At 38.2% G+C, this 16504-nt stretch overlaps 1 protein-coding gene across 5 annotated transcripts in view; it reads right to left on the minus strand.

Annotated features, from left to right (window-relative positions):
* Positions 1-16250, minus strand: part of gria2a (glutamate receptor, ionotropic, AMPA 2a) — a 35080-nt gene extending 18830 nt beyond the window's left edge. For 2 of the 5 annotated variants that reach the window (XM_053231040.1, XM_053231039.1), the window contains exons 1-3: positions 15881-16249; positions 15484-15624; positions 661-900 (exon numbers count right to left, since the gene is read on the minus strand). In XM_053231040.1, coding sequence (XP_053087015.1) covers positions 661-900; positions 15484-15624; positions 15881-15959 — 460 coding nt within the window. In that variant the 5' untranslated portion in view covers positions 15960-16249. Of the gene's footprint in view, positions 1-660; positions 901-15483; positions 15625-15880 lie in introns of all 5 variants that reach the window. The other 3 variants (XM_026947627.3, XM_026947630.3, XM_026947628.3) reach the window with 2 other exon arrangements.
* Positions 16251-16504: the final 254 nt, after the last annotated feature.

Consider the following 16504-nt stretch of genomic DNA (forward strand, 5'->3'; position numbering starts at 1 on the left):
TCAAGAACGACATACTTTCACTCCGTAGACATTTTTTTCTTGCATAGCCATAAACTTCTTGCGCTGAGTTTTATGTTTATGTTTATTTGTGTTTAAGAAGTTTTACCAGATTGTTTGTTAGAAGATGCTGTAGTATCTGATATCAGATGATTAGAATAACGATACATTACACATATATTAGATAACAGGCTTAGCTCATTATATTTTACGTTGGAATGAATCACTAATGCTAACAGACCCTGTAATGACTGTTTTACACACTCACTCCTAATTACACAGCGTAATGACACAGAACATTATTACATTAGTAACACATTCAGCATTAGTCATCCATTACAGCAACGCTGTGACCTCAAGGACGATCATGCAGCTCTGATTGGCCCAGCTTGGCACTTCTCCATGGCAACAATAAATGTGATTGAGTAAGGATGACATGTAAAGATAAAGTGTGTGTATGTGTGTGTGTGTGTGAGAGAGAGAGAGAGAGAGAGAATGAAAGACAGAGATTAAGTGGTATCACTTTCTGTACAATATAAGCACTTCTAACCGCAGGAAGTGTCTCTGAGGAGTGAGGAATGAAGTGCTACAAATGAATAGGACAAGCAATTTGATACATTAATGCATATGTGTGTGTGTGTGTGTGTGTGTGTGTGTATGTACCTCTATCACTGTCATACAGATATGCAAACTTCTCCCACTTGTAATACTCCACCAGGCTGATCAGAGGGCCTCGGATGTCAGGCCTCATCTGCAGCACGAACTGGTTGAGGCCATCGGCGGGGAAACTCGGCGTGATGAAGGACACGTGCAGCGTCTCGCAGAAGGACGTGATGGTGTTCACGGACTTCTTATCATAGAAGCCGAAGATGGCGTAGACGCCCCGGGAAAACTGCGAACAAACTGATGAAGAAAAAAAAAATGGGGTTAACATTTACAGGTTTGCATTTTTTGCACTGGCTGCCAAAACATGTTTAGCTAGCTAAAGTTAGCAATCTAATGTTGGTTAATTAGTTAAAAGAGTGACAAAGAATAAATGAACTTGGTTTCATTTGATTGATCATTTAAATACACTAACATTTATAGAGGAACTCAAAGTAGCTAGTGGCTGCCGCCATTTTAAATTTCAGAGTAAAAGCACTAGGAAGAATTTAATGTGAAAATTATATAATCTCTTATGTAATGAGGAACGAGCCACTAAATGAAACCTATACCTGAAAGCCAAGAGCTATTTTTTTTTATTATTATTCATAGTTAGCTTTTTGTTCTGTTCAATAAATTGTAATCATTTATTTAGCTTTCTATGCTTTTGAAAATACTGATACTGATACTTTAAAAAAAAAGATTCATTAGAAGCACTAATTAATTAAACTATAAAGTACACTTTATTATTGGTCTGGTTATTTTATGTCATTATTGTATAACAATAAATTATGACATAAAATATAAAAATCATTTTGGGCCCAAATTTTCTTTCATGATGGTTTAGAAAGTCCTCTCTATAGGCTTCAGTTATTTTTTTATGAATCGCACCATTGACTGAGCCTGAGATCGGTATCTGTGTATTGAGCTTCAATCTACCCACTGAATCTCCAGTCTAGAAAATCTCCTGCTAGAAAACATGCGTCTAATTTTAGAGCACCACTGATTCGGCTCCAGGCGTCTGATCTGGGCTCGGTAGCTCTCAGTACACCAGTTCGGTGTGTGGGTTCAGCTGGATGAGCTGATCCCGGCTCTGTGCGAGCAGCTGCATGTATCGACTGGATTCATTAGGTTTTAAATAGTCCGGCCGTGTGGGCTAAACACAGGAGCCCTGAGCAGGCAAAAGCTCAATCGTCACCATTACAGAGAAAACGCTGACAGAAACACAGCAAGCTCTAATGCACAACAAGTTTCGGTAGATCTGAAATCATATAGGGAGAGATTAGTGTCAAAATCACGGACAATTAGAGTGTTTCACAAGAATAGCACAAAAATCTGCTTAAATCTTAAACATAGTTAAATAAAAACGTCTCACATATATATATATATATATATATATATATATATATAGGTATATATATATAGGTATATATATATATATATATATATGTGTGTGTGTGTGTGTGTGTGTTTGTGTATCTAGCTAACAAATGTTAATGATCTAACATCCTTAACGACCTAAACGGCACTAAAAAAAAAAACATTATGGGCAGAACACCCAAACCGTAATTAAAGTCAGAACGCTGGTGTTAGTTAATCTACCCTCCAAATCTTTGTTCACTATGGACATATCCGGAGGTAAGTTATGCATACATAGCGAGGTTAATATCAAAATTATCAAAATTGCATGCATTGTTAGTCAGACCTCAGACATAACTACAGAAACGCTGTATTTTATCATTAAGCATGATAAAATAGCCTACATCCCACCCATTCATGACCTTGATTTAGTACCTTGTCACTTCATTAAGTTACGTGCACTGTGTAACTGTGTGGAGTAAAAAAAAAAAACAAAGAGAAATAATATCATATGCTGGATCAAATGCTATTTTTAAGTGGTTAAATAATGAAAGTGGAAGCTAGTTATGTTGGATGTTGTTTACGTATTCTTGAAAACTTTTATGTCACAGTGTATTACATTTGACAGCTAAGAAAAAAACACTGTGTCCTTCTTCAGGATGCAATTTTTACGCTAATGTTTTTTGGGGGCTTAAAGGCAAGCACTTATTTTTAAAAATGGTGGTCTATACGCTCTGAAAATTCTCATCTCATACACTTCTACTCTAGAAAAAAAATCTAGTACTACACACTTGCGTAACCTGAATGTGGAGCTCAGAAAAGCAACTTAAGTGTGTGCGGAACCTGACTCTGAATACACATAACTTTCCCCACATAAGTTTTGGACTTTAAGTCACTGATTCTGAATACAGCCCTTAAAGAGGATGTTATCCTAATGCTTATGCAATGTGACATGTTCAACTAAGGCTTTAATTTGGTTTTACAACATTGCCATAAATGCCATAAATGATAAAAAAGTAGCATCTCCACCATATAAAAAAATGATCTTACTGGAAGCTTTATATATCAATACATTAAATATTAAACCATCTTGAATTTCAGACCTCTGGAATGTTATACATGGTGTATGAAGATTTGTATTTATTGTTCTTCCTCTCTCTATTTCTCTCTCTCTCTTTCGCTCTGTATGCAGAAAAAAAGTTTAAACCCAAGAGACAGTTAGACTGGTTACTAATCAATTTCTCCTTCTTATAATTTCATTAGCATGCAAGTCCAGCGTGCTGCTCGTCGCTACATCTGCATAATCAACACACGACCGCTGGCACTCTGACACGGCCTGCGCTGCTTCTTCAGACCCCAATTACACCCTGCAGTGGCTCAACAACAGCATATGAGGAGGCTCATCTGTGAAAATGGCTTTAGACTGGAATTATCATCAATTTGATCTAATCTGTGATAGATGGATTCAGCCTTGAAATTCTTCAAAACCTTTTAATGCCCATGAACAGATTCTTATTGAAAGTATCCGAGGCTGGCCTTCATCTGTAGCCAGAAAGCCACCCTTACATAACTTAATAAACTAAATATAAGCTATGAAATCCTGAGATTGAGACTGTTGCTTAAAAGTAATAACATTTCTGAAACACAATATGAGGTATTTTCCATCAGCCTGTACTAGTATGCGTAAAACTGTTCACTGTTTTCTGCTTCCTGGTTTCTAGTTCTCCTAGATCTCCTTTCCACCAATTGGGAACCAGCAAGACTTTTTAGGAAGCTACATATCCACTCGTTTAAGAGCTTTACAGCCTCAGGAGCACTTTGCTTGCACAGCTGATGATGGTCCTTTGTCCAAAACATGTTTCTCTGAAAACTTTGTGTACTACACTTAATTTTTACTATAGAAACGAATTTTGGGGTTTCACACCAATGGGGGTGAATACTTATGCTGTTACAACTTTTTTCTTTGTACATAATTTTGCAAACTATATTGATTTCCCCCTGATTTTTGTGTCCATTCTTGGCATAAAATCTCAATTAAATCCATTTCAGTTGCAGGTCGTAACACTACAAAATGTGGTAAAGCTCAGGAGGGGGTGATTACTTTTATTATATATATATATATATATATATATATATATATATATACATGTAGCTGCATAAATATAATGCAAAACAAAGAAGAACTTTGTGTGCTCCTTGTGTATCAGATCTTTCCACGTTTTGCCTGAATACCTAACTTACAATTATGATAATGATGACAATGTCTGCTGGTGCTTCGAGTCCTGCTGTGGACTCTGTGCATAAAAAAAAATTCTGAATAGACTCAGCATGAACATCCTGTTAGCCCTGGATCCCTGTTGTTACAAAAAGATGCACTGACCCATAAATATAAAGTGACGGGCAGATTTGCACATGATTCTGGGACAGCATGCTAATGGCTGAAATGATAATGACTCTTCATTCTTAGTCCCATTCATTCACTGCATGTCTTGACATGATAACGATAAATATAAACAAATGATAAATATAAATAAAAATTAGACTTATTTTAATTAATTTATTTAGGATTTAGGAACATTTTATTAGTTTTAAAACAATCATATGATTATTACTTTTATTTTTTGATATATTTACTAATTGGTGGATAATTTTGCTTCTTTTGTAGAAATAAATCCTTGAAATAAGCAAAATTATTCATCGTGTTTAAGAATAAGCTCAACAATAATATAATCACTTCAAAATACAAAATATTAGATCGAATCATCTATTTTATTATCTACATTAATCTTGTTAAGATTCCTTTTTACAGTCTGGAAAGACAATACATGAACAAGTGCTTTTTTTTTTTTTTTTTTAATTTAATGCCCTAAATTTAACAAAAAGCTAAAATGTAGTGTTATCCAAATATAGCTCACCAATAATATTGAATAATGTTTAATTAATTGAGAAAGCCAAAAATATTGTGATTGCAACTTAAATATGATTAATCATTCATTTAAAAGGTCACAGTAAGATAATGTTACAAAATGTACCATGAAAAAGCTAGCTAGATAAATAATTTGAGAAAATGTCCCACAACAGAGCTAGCTAGCTGGATAATATTACAAAATGTCCCACGCTAAAGCTAGCTAGTTTGATAACAGCTACATAATGGTAGAAAATGTCCCAGAATTAAGCTAGCTAGATAGACAATGTTAGACAATGTCCCACAACACGTATAGCTAGCAAGATATAGTTAGAAAATGCCTTAAAACAGCTAGCTAGCTAAATAATTTGAGAAAATATTCTACAACACAGCTGAGTAGATAATGTTACAAAATGTCTAGATGGTAAGATAATGTGATAAAAAGTTCCACAACATGGCTAGCTACCTGGGTAATGTTACAAACTGTCCCACAATAAAGTTAGGCTGATAATAGCTAGACAATGTTAGAAAATGTCCCACAGCAAAGTTAGCTAGTTTGATTGTTATGAAATGTATCTAGCTAGCTTTGTTGTGGTAATGTTAGAAAATGTCCCACAAGAAATCTATCTAGTAGTTTGATAATGTTTGAGAATTTCCCAGAATTAAGCTAGCTAAGTATATAATATTAGGAAATGTCCCACAAAACAGATAGCAAGCTAGATAATGTTAGGAAATGTCTTCACAAACATTGATAATAGGTAGATAATGTTAGAAAATGTCTCATGACAAAGATAGCTAGTTAGCTAATGTTAGAAAATGTCACATAGCAAAACTAGCTAGTTTAATAATGTTATAAAATGTCCCACAACAACATTAGCTGGCTAGATAATGTTGTTGTAAAACATTCCACAACAAAGCCAGATAGCTAGCTAGCTAAATCATGTTATAAAGTGTCCCACAACATAGCTATAGCTAGATAAATAATCCTACAAAATGTACCAGCAAAGCTCGCCATAGATACAGTATTTACAAGAGGAATTAAATCAATAGCAGACGAGATGAGAGAATTTGTGTGCCAATCATTGAGCACATCATAAGCACGTCTCACAGTCCAATCACATCAGTGTGACTGACATGCTTCAGACGTGACCGAAATGCTACTCCACACTGCATTCCTCGACGATGAAGACTGTGACGAAGATGATGACACTCCTCTGTGACCACACCACACTGCGGAAATCCTAAGCAGCAAGAATTTCTGTCGCACGAGACGTTGTACGATCTGTCATAAACGATTTAGGTGAAAGTATGTTGATTTTAACCCAGATCGGCAGGCTGAATCCTCCTGAGAGGCATAAACACTTCAAGCTAAACATATCAAACCATCCATCTCATACACACACACACACACACACCTCCTTCCCAAACCGCCTGCACTGAACATACGTCACTGAAAGTCTCCTCGCCAACACCATGACTCAAACTAGCACTTTATTTCACAACCGCTTCTAAAGACTGTTTTTTTAATTTATTTGCTCACACGTTCATATGTTCAAGACTCTCTGCCATCTGATTCATTCTGAATATGCTCTTCTCACTTAATATTATGGTTTTAAGAATTTTTTTTTAATTCTCCACAAGCTCAATTAGAAGAGTATGTGACCTGCATGATTTTAAAGATAATACTAACTAATATGAACTTTTTCTCCCCGGTTATCTAGCTAGCTGTGTTGTCTAGCTGTATCCTGCTAGCTAATTTTGTTAAAACATTTTGTAACATTATCAAACTAGCTAGCTTTTCTGTAAAATGTTGCATTAGCTAGCTATCTTAGCTAGCAATCTATCTTTTTTGTGTGACATTTTCTAGCTAGCTACATTTGCTGTGAAATATTTTCTAATATTATAATCTAGCTAGCTTTTAGGTGGGACATTTTCTAATATTATACAGCTAGCTATATTTATTGTGGAACATTTTCTAACATTATATCGCTAGCTAGCTTTGCTCTTTGCTCTAACATAAGAGATCACACTCAGCTAGTTTAGAGTCTGATCCAGTGGCCGATTCAGACTCGTTAATAGATTCTACTGAAGCCATTTGAGTTGAGCATGGCGTTAAAACCTCCCAGGTGCTGCTATAGACATCATCAATCCATCATCATGCTAGGATTTTATCATCATTACGCAATAAGGAGTATGTCAGTTAATCTGCCGGTTCCGCTGAGCCAGTAGCTCATCCACACGAGTGTATTTTAAGAACTGGTACTGGTACTGATATTGGTACGTCCTGTAATATTATACACAAAATTACTCTTTTACATATTTATTGTGCAGTTTTATTTACTTTCAACGTTAACAGTGGAGCTTAAAAAAGCACCGAAGCTGGAAATGTAATTTGTAGCCTGTTTATGGCTGTTAATGGTTGCACCGTTTGGCATGTTCTTTGCTGCACAAATAAAACAGCCTAAAAATAGCAATATCCTGAAACAGTTTTTTTGCTTTAACTATGGAAAAGTCGTGCAACCCTTACCCAGCATTAGTATGGCACTATAAATCTATTAATCTTTGCTCAAAAAGCAATGAAAAAACATATTATTTTGTGGGTTGCACCATAATTCTGGCGACTCAATTATCTGGTCTGTCTTTACGTGTCTATAAAGATGGGCATGACTATAAAAATTTTAAATTGGCTTGACTTGATAGCCTGGTACCACAAATCCTGAATATAGATATTTGGAGACACTCTCAGGTGAATTACTAAATATGTGTGTGTGTGTGTGGTGTGTGTGTGGGATTACAAAAAAAGACCTACTTAAGTGCCATTGTTCTCTTTCTCATTATACAGTATAAAGTGGATTTGCAAAGTCCTTGTAGATCTGAGAAGTACTTCACACTATCTTCGTAAAACACAGAGAGAGATGAAGAGGGAGAGAGAATGTCAGGAAAGTAGAAAGACAGACTGAGACACACACACACACACACACAAACACACACACGGTGACAACAGTTTATATTGTGTTTGCTCAGTGGCTGGACCAGGGGAGTAGTAAATTTAGCCGCCCTAATTAGGTGATATTGCAGAGAGAGACAGATAATGTACGACTACAGGTGTGTGCGCGTGTGTGTGTGTGTGTGTGTGTGTGTGTGTGTGTGCAGTCTCTGAGCTCTCTGCCCATCTGCAGCAATTTGTACGCAGTGCACATGGAGCCAGAGTACAAAGCAGAAAGCCTTTGAAGCTCCTTTGAATCTCCTACTGACCGCACCAGCCAGCATCACTCTGGGGATGGGCAAGATTTTTGATATATATATATATATATATAAATATATTAAAAAAAAACATTTTTAAAATAATTTGCATTTGATGACTGTAGAAAAAATACTTATTTGTATGCTTTTGTGTTATGTCAGCATGCGATTTTGGTGCAATGTAAAGCAGTGCCTTTGAAACAGTTATAACCAGCGCAGCAGCTTCCACATGCCACACGGATTCGTTTGAAAAGAAATGGAGGCGTAGCCATGTGTTGACTGACTCATTTCTATCCAGCATGCTCCAAAACAAAAAAAAACTGTTGTCCCACAATTTTTAATATCATTAATTTTTAATAACTGTTATTAATACTGTTTTAATATCGCAAAGCTTTGATTTTGTAGCTATGTTAAGCTTTGCATCAGCATGTAATAAAAAATATAACAGCAGGGTTAACACCCATGGTACACGAACACTATAGAAACCAAAGAGCTTTTTAATACTAGCATTATCACCTGAAGTGTCAAAATACTAAAATTCTATACAAATTTTATTTTGAATTATTTGGTTGGACTAATGTGCAATTCATTTTGTGGTATATTAGTTTACATTTTCTGCAGTTACGTTCTGCATTATGTATCACTATACAGTACAGCTTGGTGTTATGGTGCGTTCAAGTGGATGTTTTTGACAAGGGAAGCAGAACATACCAGACGCTCGCTGTGAGTTTTGATTCTGAGAACGATCAATCATAAAAAAAAAAAATCATCCATGTGTATTTATGTACTCATTGCTTTAGGGTTGTGCTGCTTCTATTGGTGCTATGCGTGACACAGTGGGTCCGGTTATCACAAATATAATCAAGTAAGTCATTGGAACAGTGTTATCCAACCAGCCAGTCATGTATCAGCAGCAGCGCAATGCACAAAAAATCATACAGATAGAGGTCAAGAGCTTCAGGTCATATTCACATCAAACATCAGAATGTGAATCTCAGTGACTTTGACCTGGTCGTTTGTGCCGAATAACCACTCTTTACAAACGTGGTGAGCAGAAAAGCATCTCAGAACATACAACACGTCGAATCTTGAGGCATATGGCCTACAGCAGCAGAAGATGACATCATATCTGCATGATTTTATGGACTGTGCTGCTATCTGATTGGATAATTGCATGAATGAGCAGGTCTAATATTACGATAATTTATTACGATAAATTATCTCAGCAAGATCGTGGATATCAGTAATTATTTCTACCATATTGATCAAATTGCAGGCCAACAAGTAGTGTTTGGAGTGGAAGCTTGTTCTTTAATCTTTAAATCTTGTTCATTTTCTATTCTTCTTATTATTATTTCAATGTTCACTTATTTTTTGTAATATTTCTTTAATAAAATTGTTGCTTTAACTTCTTGGGATCTGATATTTTTGCCCTCTTTCGGCAGTGCAACATATTGTATGTACAAAAAATAATTAGACAAATAAGGTTTGTTGAGTTCTGGGACAAAAATAGACAAATGCCATGAACCAGAGGGATAGAATGAGGAAGATGTCGAAAAATAGGAAACTGTTCATCGCTCAAAAACCTGCTCCGCCGTGTGTGAGACGTCTGTGAGATTACTGCCTGGAGAACCGGTCTTTACTAATGTGAAATCAGTAAGTCACAGAAGAAAACACTGAGGGCATAAAGCCCAAAAAAAGGCAGAGTAACAAGCAGGTACTCAGAACCTGACTCCATTTTAGGCTGACGGAGCATCAAATACGAAAGTGGTGATATCTACAGGTCACAGACTTCTGGCACTCATCCACTGCAAAGGATTTTCAACTAAGCCCTGAACACGACAATTTAAGATTATGTTAATTTCTCCAGTTATATATGGTTCACTGAATTCCTGAGACTATATGTAAAAGGTCTACATAATTCATCCGCTATAGAGGAAATACCTTGTAATTAAAGCTAACACTGCACGCTTAAATGAAGTGGAAAAAACTATATCGCACACTTACTTTCCACTTACCGCGAATGTCGTCCATCAACCGAGATATGTTTGGTGTTTGCTTCGTAAATCTTGATAAGTCTACTAGCCTACTACGCGTCCGATTTCAGGGTTAAGTTATAAGATAGTACAGGAAGTCAATATTCTCTAATTACTAAGTTAATACTATGGGAAATGAAACAGCACCTCCTGACCAATCAGATTCAAGAATTCAACAGCACTATGGTATAAATATTTTAGATTTATATTGACCTCTGGAGTGTGTATTGAAAGAGAAATTCAAATGTGTATGTGTGTGTATGTGTGTGTGTTTGGTTTTCACGCCACATTTGAGAGGAATGCCCTTTATGAATCCAACGCGCGTTGTTTCTTTTCACTCTCTCCCCTCATCAGCACATGACACACCACACACCACCCACTAAATGAACTCATTCTCTTGACCTGAACCTCATTTCTCCTGCAATCTTTCCATTTTTCTCCCTCCCTCTCTCTCTCTCTCTTGCTCTTTTTCACCTCTCTCACTCACTCACTCCGTCTCTCAAGGTGATTGCTGATTGTTGGGACTGGGAGGCTGTCTGTAAAAGAATAAGTGCACACTCGCTCGTTTCTCATCCTGTCTTTGGCAATAAATCCTCCGCATGGATCGGTGTGAATATTTATTCGATGGGACACACTCTCACACACACACACACACATAGATTGTGAGACGTGTACTGCAGCATGTATGGCACACTGTATGAATAAGCGTATAGCAGAACACCAAACATCACATGTGCCAAGGTTATATTTTCATATCGTGATCAATACCCATGATACATTATCAAGCAAAGTGAGTTTTATTTGTATACCGTTTAACAATAGACATCAACTTTGTTGATTTAGATTCCTAATGAGCAAGCCAAGAAAACCTCCCTGAGACAACATGAGGAAAAAACACTGGCTCAAAATGGAACCCATCCTCTTCCATGTTTCTTTCACCCAATCTGTAGCTCAATTGCGCAAGTTTGAGGTTCGAAAATGGCATAATTCCAAGTTCTGAGGTAAGATGAACGCAGCACGAGAGTACTATGTGTGTTTAAAGGATGTTCAGTGTGAGTAGATTGTGAATAAGAGGTCCTGGGGTGAGCATAAGACAGTTTTTATGGTTACAGCAGCAGTTCTTTGGTACAAACCGACTTTTGGAATGTTCTGGAAGTACTTATGCATTTAGTTCTTCGGATTTCTCTAAATAAGGCACTTATTAATAAGTGCACCATATGAAACTGACTTTATCTCAGAAGCAGAAATCCCCAAAACGCTACCAAGCTCTTTTAATGCTGGTATCGGAAGTGTGGATGTGCGGCAGATATCAAATACAAGAAATCCAAGAAACCGACTTTACCTCGGAAATATTAAGTTTCAGTTTCCGGCAAGTCTGTTATTTTGAGAAACGGAGACATGGAGACATTTTGTTATGTTTGTTATGTTAGTAAATCAACTGAGTGTTACCACGTTTGCATGTGTTACTGTTATGCAAGTAAATCTTCAATAAGTCGTGTCAATGGGAAGCAACATGAAACATGAGGTCGTGCCTGTGTGTAGTTCGTCTTATCGGAAGATCTATGATTCATGCTCTGTAGCAGAATAAAATATAAGGTGCTTCGGTATAATGAACAGCAGCAAAGTGAAAGAGCAGCAGGTGCTTTTAACAGTGTGTGTGTGCACAGAATAGCGTCTCTGACAGGCGGCATAAATATTACGGTAATGGATAACAGGAGGAACAGATGTTGGACACTGAACTGCCACGATGCTTTAATGTCATACAGTGCGTAACGTGATATGAATACGAAGCAGTGTTCCTATAGCGACAAACGACAGGCAAATAATTCGAATTCATTTAATTCCTCTTGTTTCTTAATTCATGAATGACCAAAATTAAGAAAAAAAATTCGCCTTGCACATTAATGTTCACCTTTAAATCGGGATCTTCAGCAGCATCCATGATATGTTATAATGAAACTTTGGTCTGCTGTCACTTTCCTACATTACCCACAATGCCATTTGACCACTTGCTCATAGCAGTACCAGTGGGCTTTACCTACCTAAAGAGAGTGATGCAGCGGCGCTTTAATGCTTTAGTCCATCCATCTCTCTCATCTCCTTATATATATATATATATAGCTCATATTCATGTCAACAAATATTCATTTGAATATGTACTCTATAGCTATTGTAAGCACTAATGCATGTGTGTGTGTGTGTGTGTGTGTCATTCACATTAATTAGAACTAGCAGTCGAGGCAGTACGAGGACATGGTGCAGAGGATCTCGCATGCCAGAGCTGCAGTCCTTCGCTGCAAACCTACATGACTCATGCTCGTTCATAAACGCTGGACGTATGTATGTAGACATGTTTCTATATCAAAGGTGCAATTTTTTAAACCTGTTCCTAGACCTGTAATAATCAGCGCTGTTGAATTCTCGCTCCTGATTGGTCAGAAGGTGTCGATTCATCTGCTACAACAGCAGCTGGAACAGTAGTTCCGGCCGTGATTCAAATCACAGGATTATATTAATGCACTCGTTCTAATATGTGATCTATACGTTTCTATGGTAACAACTTAACTTACACAGGGACTTGTTCAGTGGACGCACCACCTTTTCTTAAAAAAGTGTGTATTTGTTGAATTGTTGAAATTTATTTAGCATTTATGGAAGGAGTCTCCAGTATCAGTGCTTTACACGACGAGCTCCATTTTTTTGTCTTACTAGCTTCAATGGACAGAAAAAGACAAGCTGGTGAGGAAACAACGATGTTTATACCTGCTGTAAGGTAAGTGATAACAGGAACTAACTTGTTTCATGGACGTCACCCAACATTAAATGTAACTATAAATGGATAAACATACAAAGCGTTATGCTTTAATAAATAAAAAATTTGGATCGTTTGGCAAATTTCTCTGGTATAAGAGGAATAAATCATTTTGAGACATGGCTGGATTGGAAATGAATCAACTTTCAGGTGACTTGGAGTTAGGCTGTGTCACATTACCTCATCGCTTGTAATTTTCCTAAAACAGCATGCCCCCAAGTGTTTTATTAGTTACCTAAGATACACTGACACATAGGCTACTTTATGAATAATTACCAATTGCAAAATTCACATATGGGTTTGAAAAAATTATTACAACTCACATCCATAACAAAGAATATCCAGGATGCTCCAGAAATCCCATAATGCACTGCAGTAGGTTATACCCCAGGGCACCATTTTAGACAGGGTTTCTTGATCTTATGTGTTAAATATTAATGAGTAGGTTACGTCAATATTAAATCACGTGGCATGAGTTATCGGTTTCTATTGGCTGCTCATCACCCAACACCCGCCCCTGAAGTTTAATGGGTCTCTAAAGACCACGGTTAAAATGGAGGAGCTCACAAAATAGGCAGTGTAGAGTGACATGTCAGGAAATCCGCTTAAAAGGGACTCTGTCTTGCCACAACGCTTTTGTAAATGCGTGCTGTCGAAAAACGAAGAGGATAAGAATCAGGAAGTGAAAAGAAAAGACAAAAAGAGTGGTTAAAATGATTACAGATTAACTACAAATGCTAACCTCGAGCCAAAATGTAACATAACAGGAGCTCGGCTTCATGTTTAGTCAGTAATAAGAAGCTGATGCTATGGAATTAATTGGAGCGCTAGGATAATAATTTTGCTTTTTTGATCGAATTTGTTAGCAAAGATCCTAATTTTGAGCCTATGCAGTATTTAAGTAGTTGTATAAGCATCAGATCTATGCAGATGACAGAAATCTGACACCTTTTTTGCACAAACAGGTATTGTACGTGGCTAGTTAGCGCTTACCATAAACAAGCCTAAGTGTAGCTTAAATATTATAATATGCTAAACAGTATTACTGTTACTACCACCTCAATTAACTAAAAGCTACCAGTTTTGGTGTATTTCCTTTAAAATGCTTTTTGACTGATTTCCAATTATGGAATAAAACCTCAGGATAACATCATGACACTTGGCATTGTTTATCGATCTCATAGTAAAAACGTTTGTAAATGCTTTTGTACGCCAAAATGAATTACAGCTCCGACAAGATTTGCAACGTTTAATCGGCATAATGCTGATTTTCGTAGTACTCATAAATTCCTGAGTGTGTTTATGGCACAGCTGGTTTAAATTTACGCCCACAGAACTCCATAAAAGGCAAAGAGAGCTGAAAATGGCAACTAAACGGTGAAAGAGAGTCTCCTAAGAGCAGTGTGCGCTAACTCTTCCAATAGCACAGCTCAGCCAACGCAGCGTGTCATCTATAATAGACATGCACTCAAACTCTTCTTCCTTTCATAGGGTGCCATTACTATTGTCCTAACTGAATAGCTAGTCTAATCTGTACTAGTATAATTTATGGATGTGGTATGGATTTCTTTTCTGAAGGTTGTTAATATGAAACAACCGAGCGAGTCTCTTTATGCGTACATTTAAACCGAATTCGGGAGCGAAACGTAGGATACAAACGATTTTTCTGAACTAACTGGATTTTCACGAGTATCACATTTTTGTGCGAATGCTTTACGAATAAATTTATTCATATCCAGCCCACTGAAAAATGTTGCAATCTTCCGCTCAGGTTTTTTTCATATTCATACACTTTGGTCCTGTCTATACTGTGCAAAAACAGGGCTGCGGTCTCATCCAGTGTTACCATGGAAACCAAATCTGACTTGCTCACGCGGCAATTATCACACAAGGCCAAAAAAAAAAAAAAAAAAAAAAACAGCCCCATCCCGAACAGCCCCCTACTCTCTCCATAAGTGCTCTACATGGGTATCGCCCAGAATGTGCGCAGGCATTTGGGAGGCAGCTGAGGTTTAGCCCACGCCTCTCCAACACCTCCACATGGCCCAATATGTTCCTCCAGTAGGCACGGAGGCGGCTGTGTGAATAAACACGGGGTTAATTGATAAGGCGGCTCGGTAGCGCGCTCTACAGGCGCGTTCCTGCATCACATCCTGCAAAACTGGTGTTAATCATCCTGAGGAAGCTGGACAACCTGCAAAATGCCATGCACAGGATAGTCATGCTTGTGAAAATGGCTTTCCAGGGATTTCAGGACTTTTTTTTTTTTTTTGCACAACCCACTGACCAGGTGACTTAGGGAAAAAACTGGATTGTAAAAAAAAAAAATTAATGAATTTAAAAGCGCGCACAGTCGATTCATGCAGTCTGACGTGCGCCTGCTCAGTGCGTAAAATCTGCGCGTAAATCTCCAGGACATGTAAATACGCCTGCTGTCCAAATCTGCACCAGAATAACACAACAGCTCAGGATGAAAGCTGGAGACTTACAGCAGTTGGTGATGGCGAAGCTGTTGGCCACCTCCAGGTTATCGATGTGCGGGGTGAGGCGGAACTCGGCCGTGCCGAACTGCACCATCCCGACCCGAAACGCGCTGTACTCCTGATCCGCACCGCGCGGAAACAAGCCGCCTGAGGGCATCGACACACAGGGACACACACGGACACACAGGCACACACAGGCACACACACGGACACAAGAAACCCATGCGCTGTTACCCCGAATTATTACATACAGTGAAACACCAGAAATCAATAGCATTAAAAAAATAAAACGGGAAAAAAGCAAAATAAGCCCAGTGTCAGGACCGCTGCCGGTCTCAGTGGTGCACAGCTGGGTTTAAATCCTAACCCCTTCAGAAAGAGGTTTATTTATTATTCTGCTCACCGATTTGGACGCTCGGCGATCCACCGAGTGCGAGTCCCCATAACGCGGGTACAAACAGGAAACCCGACAAATTCATCATCCTCTTCTGTTTTTATCCCCCTTTCCCGTCGTGCACGTTCACAAAATTGCGTTCGAGCGACCGCCTCGATTCATGATTTAAATTAAAAAAAAAATTAGGAAGAGAAAAAAAAACGACTAGTAAATAAGCAGGGGAAAAAAGAGAGGACGAGTCTCCTGTAGAGAGGACAGCGCGGTGGGGGGAAGACGGGGGGCTTCTTCTGTCTCTCCAGCTCCTTTGCGGCTCCGCGCGTCCACGAGCAGGGCTTCAGCCGCCACGGACGCGGGAAGAATGATGATGGAGACGGAAAGAGCCGAACGCACCCGAAGCTGATAAAAAAAAAAAAAAAAGAGCCGAGCGGGTCCGAAACTGGAAATGCACGAGGAGTTCCGAAGACGGAGAGAGAGAGAGAGGGAGAGAGAGAGGGAGAGAGAGAGAGAGAGAGAGAGAGGTCCAAATCCGGAAATTGACGAGTCTTTCCGAAGCCGCGACATCCCGAATACGGAAATTGACGAGCCGTTCCGAATCCGAAGGATCCCGAATACGGAAATTGACGAGTGAATCCG

The sequence above is a fragment of the Pangasianodon hypophthalmus genome, chromosome 28 (genome assembly GCF_027358585.1).
Source record: "Pangasianodon hypophthalmus isolate fPanHyp1 chromosome 28, fPanHyp1.pri, whole genome shotgun sequence".
Taxonomy (NCBI): Eukaryota; Metazoa; Chordata; class Actinopteri; order Siluriformes; family Pangasiidae; genus Pangasianodon; species Pangasianodon hypophthalmus.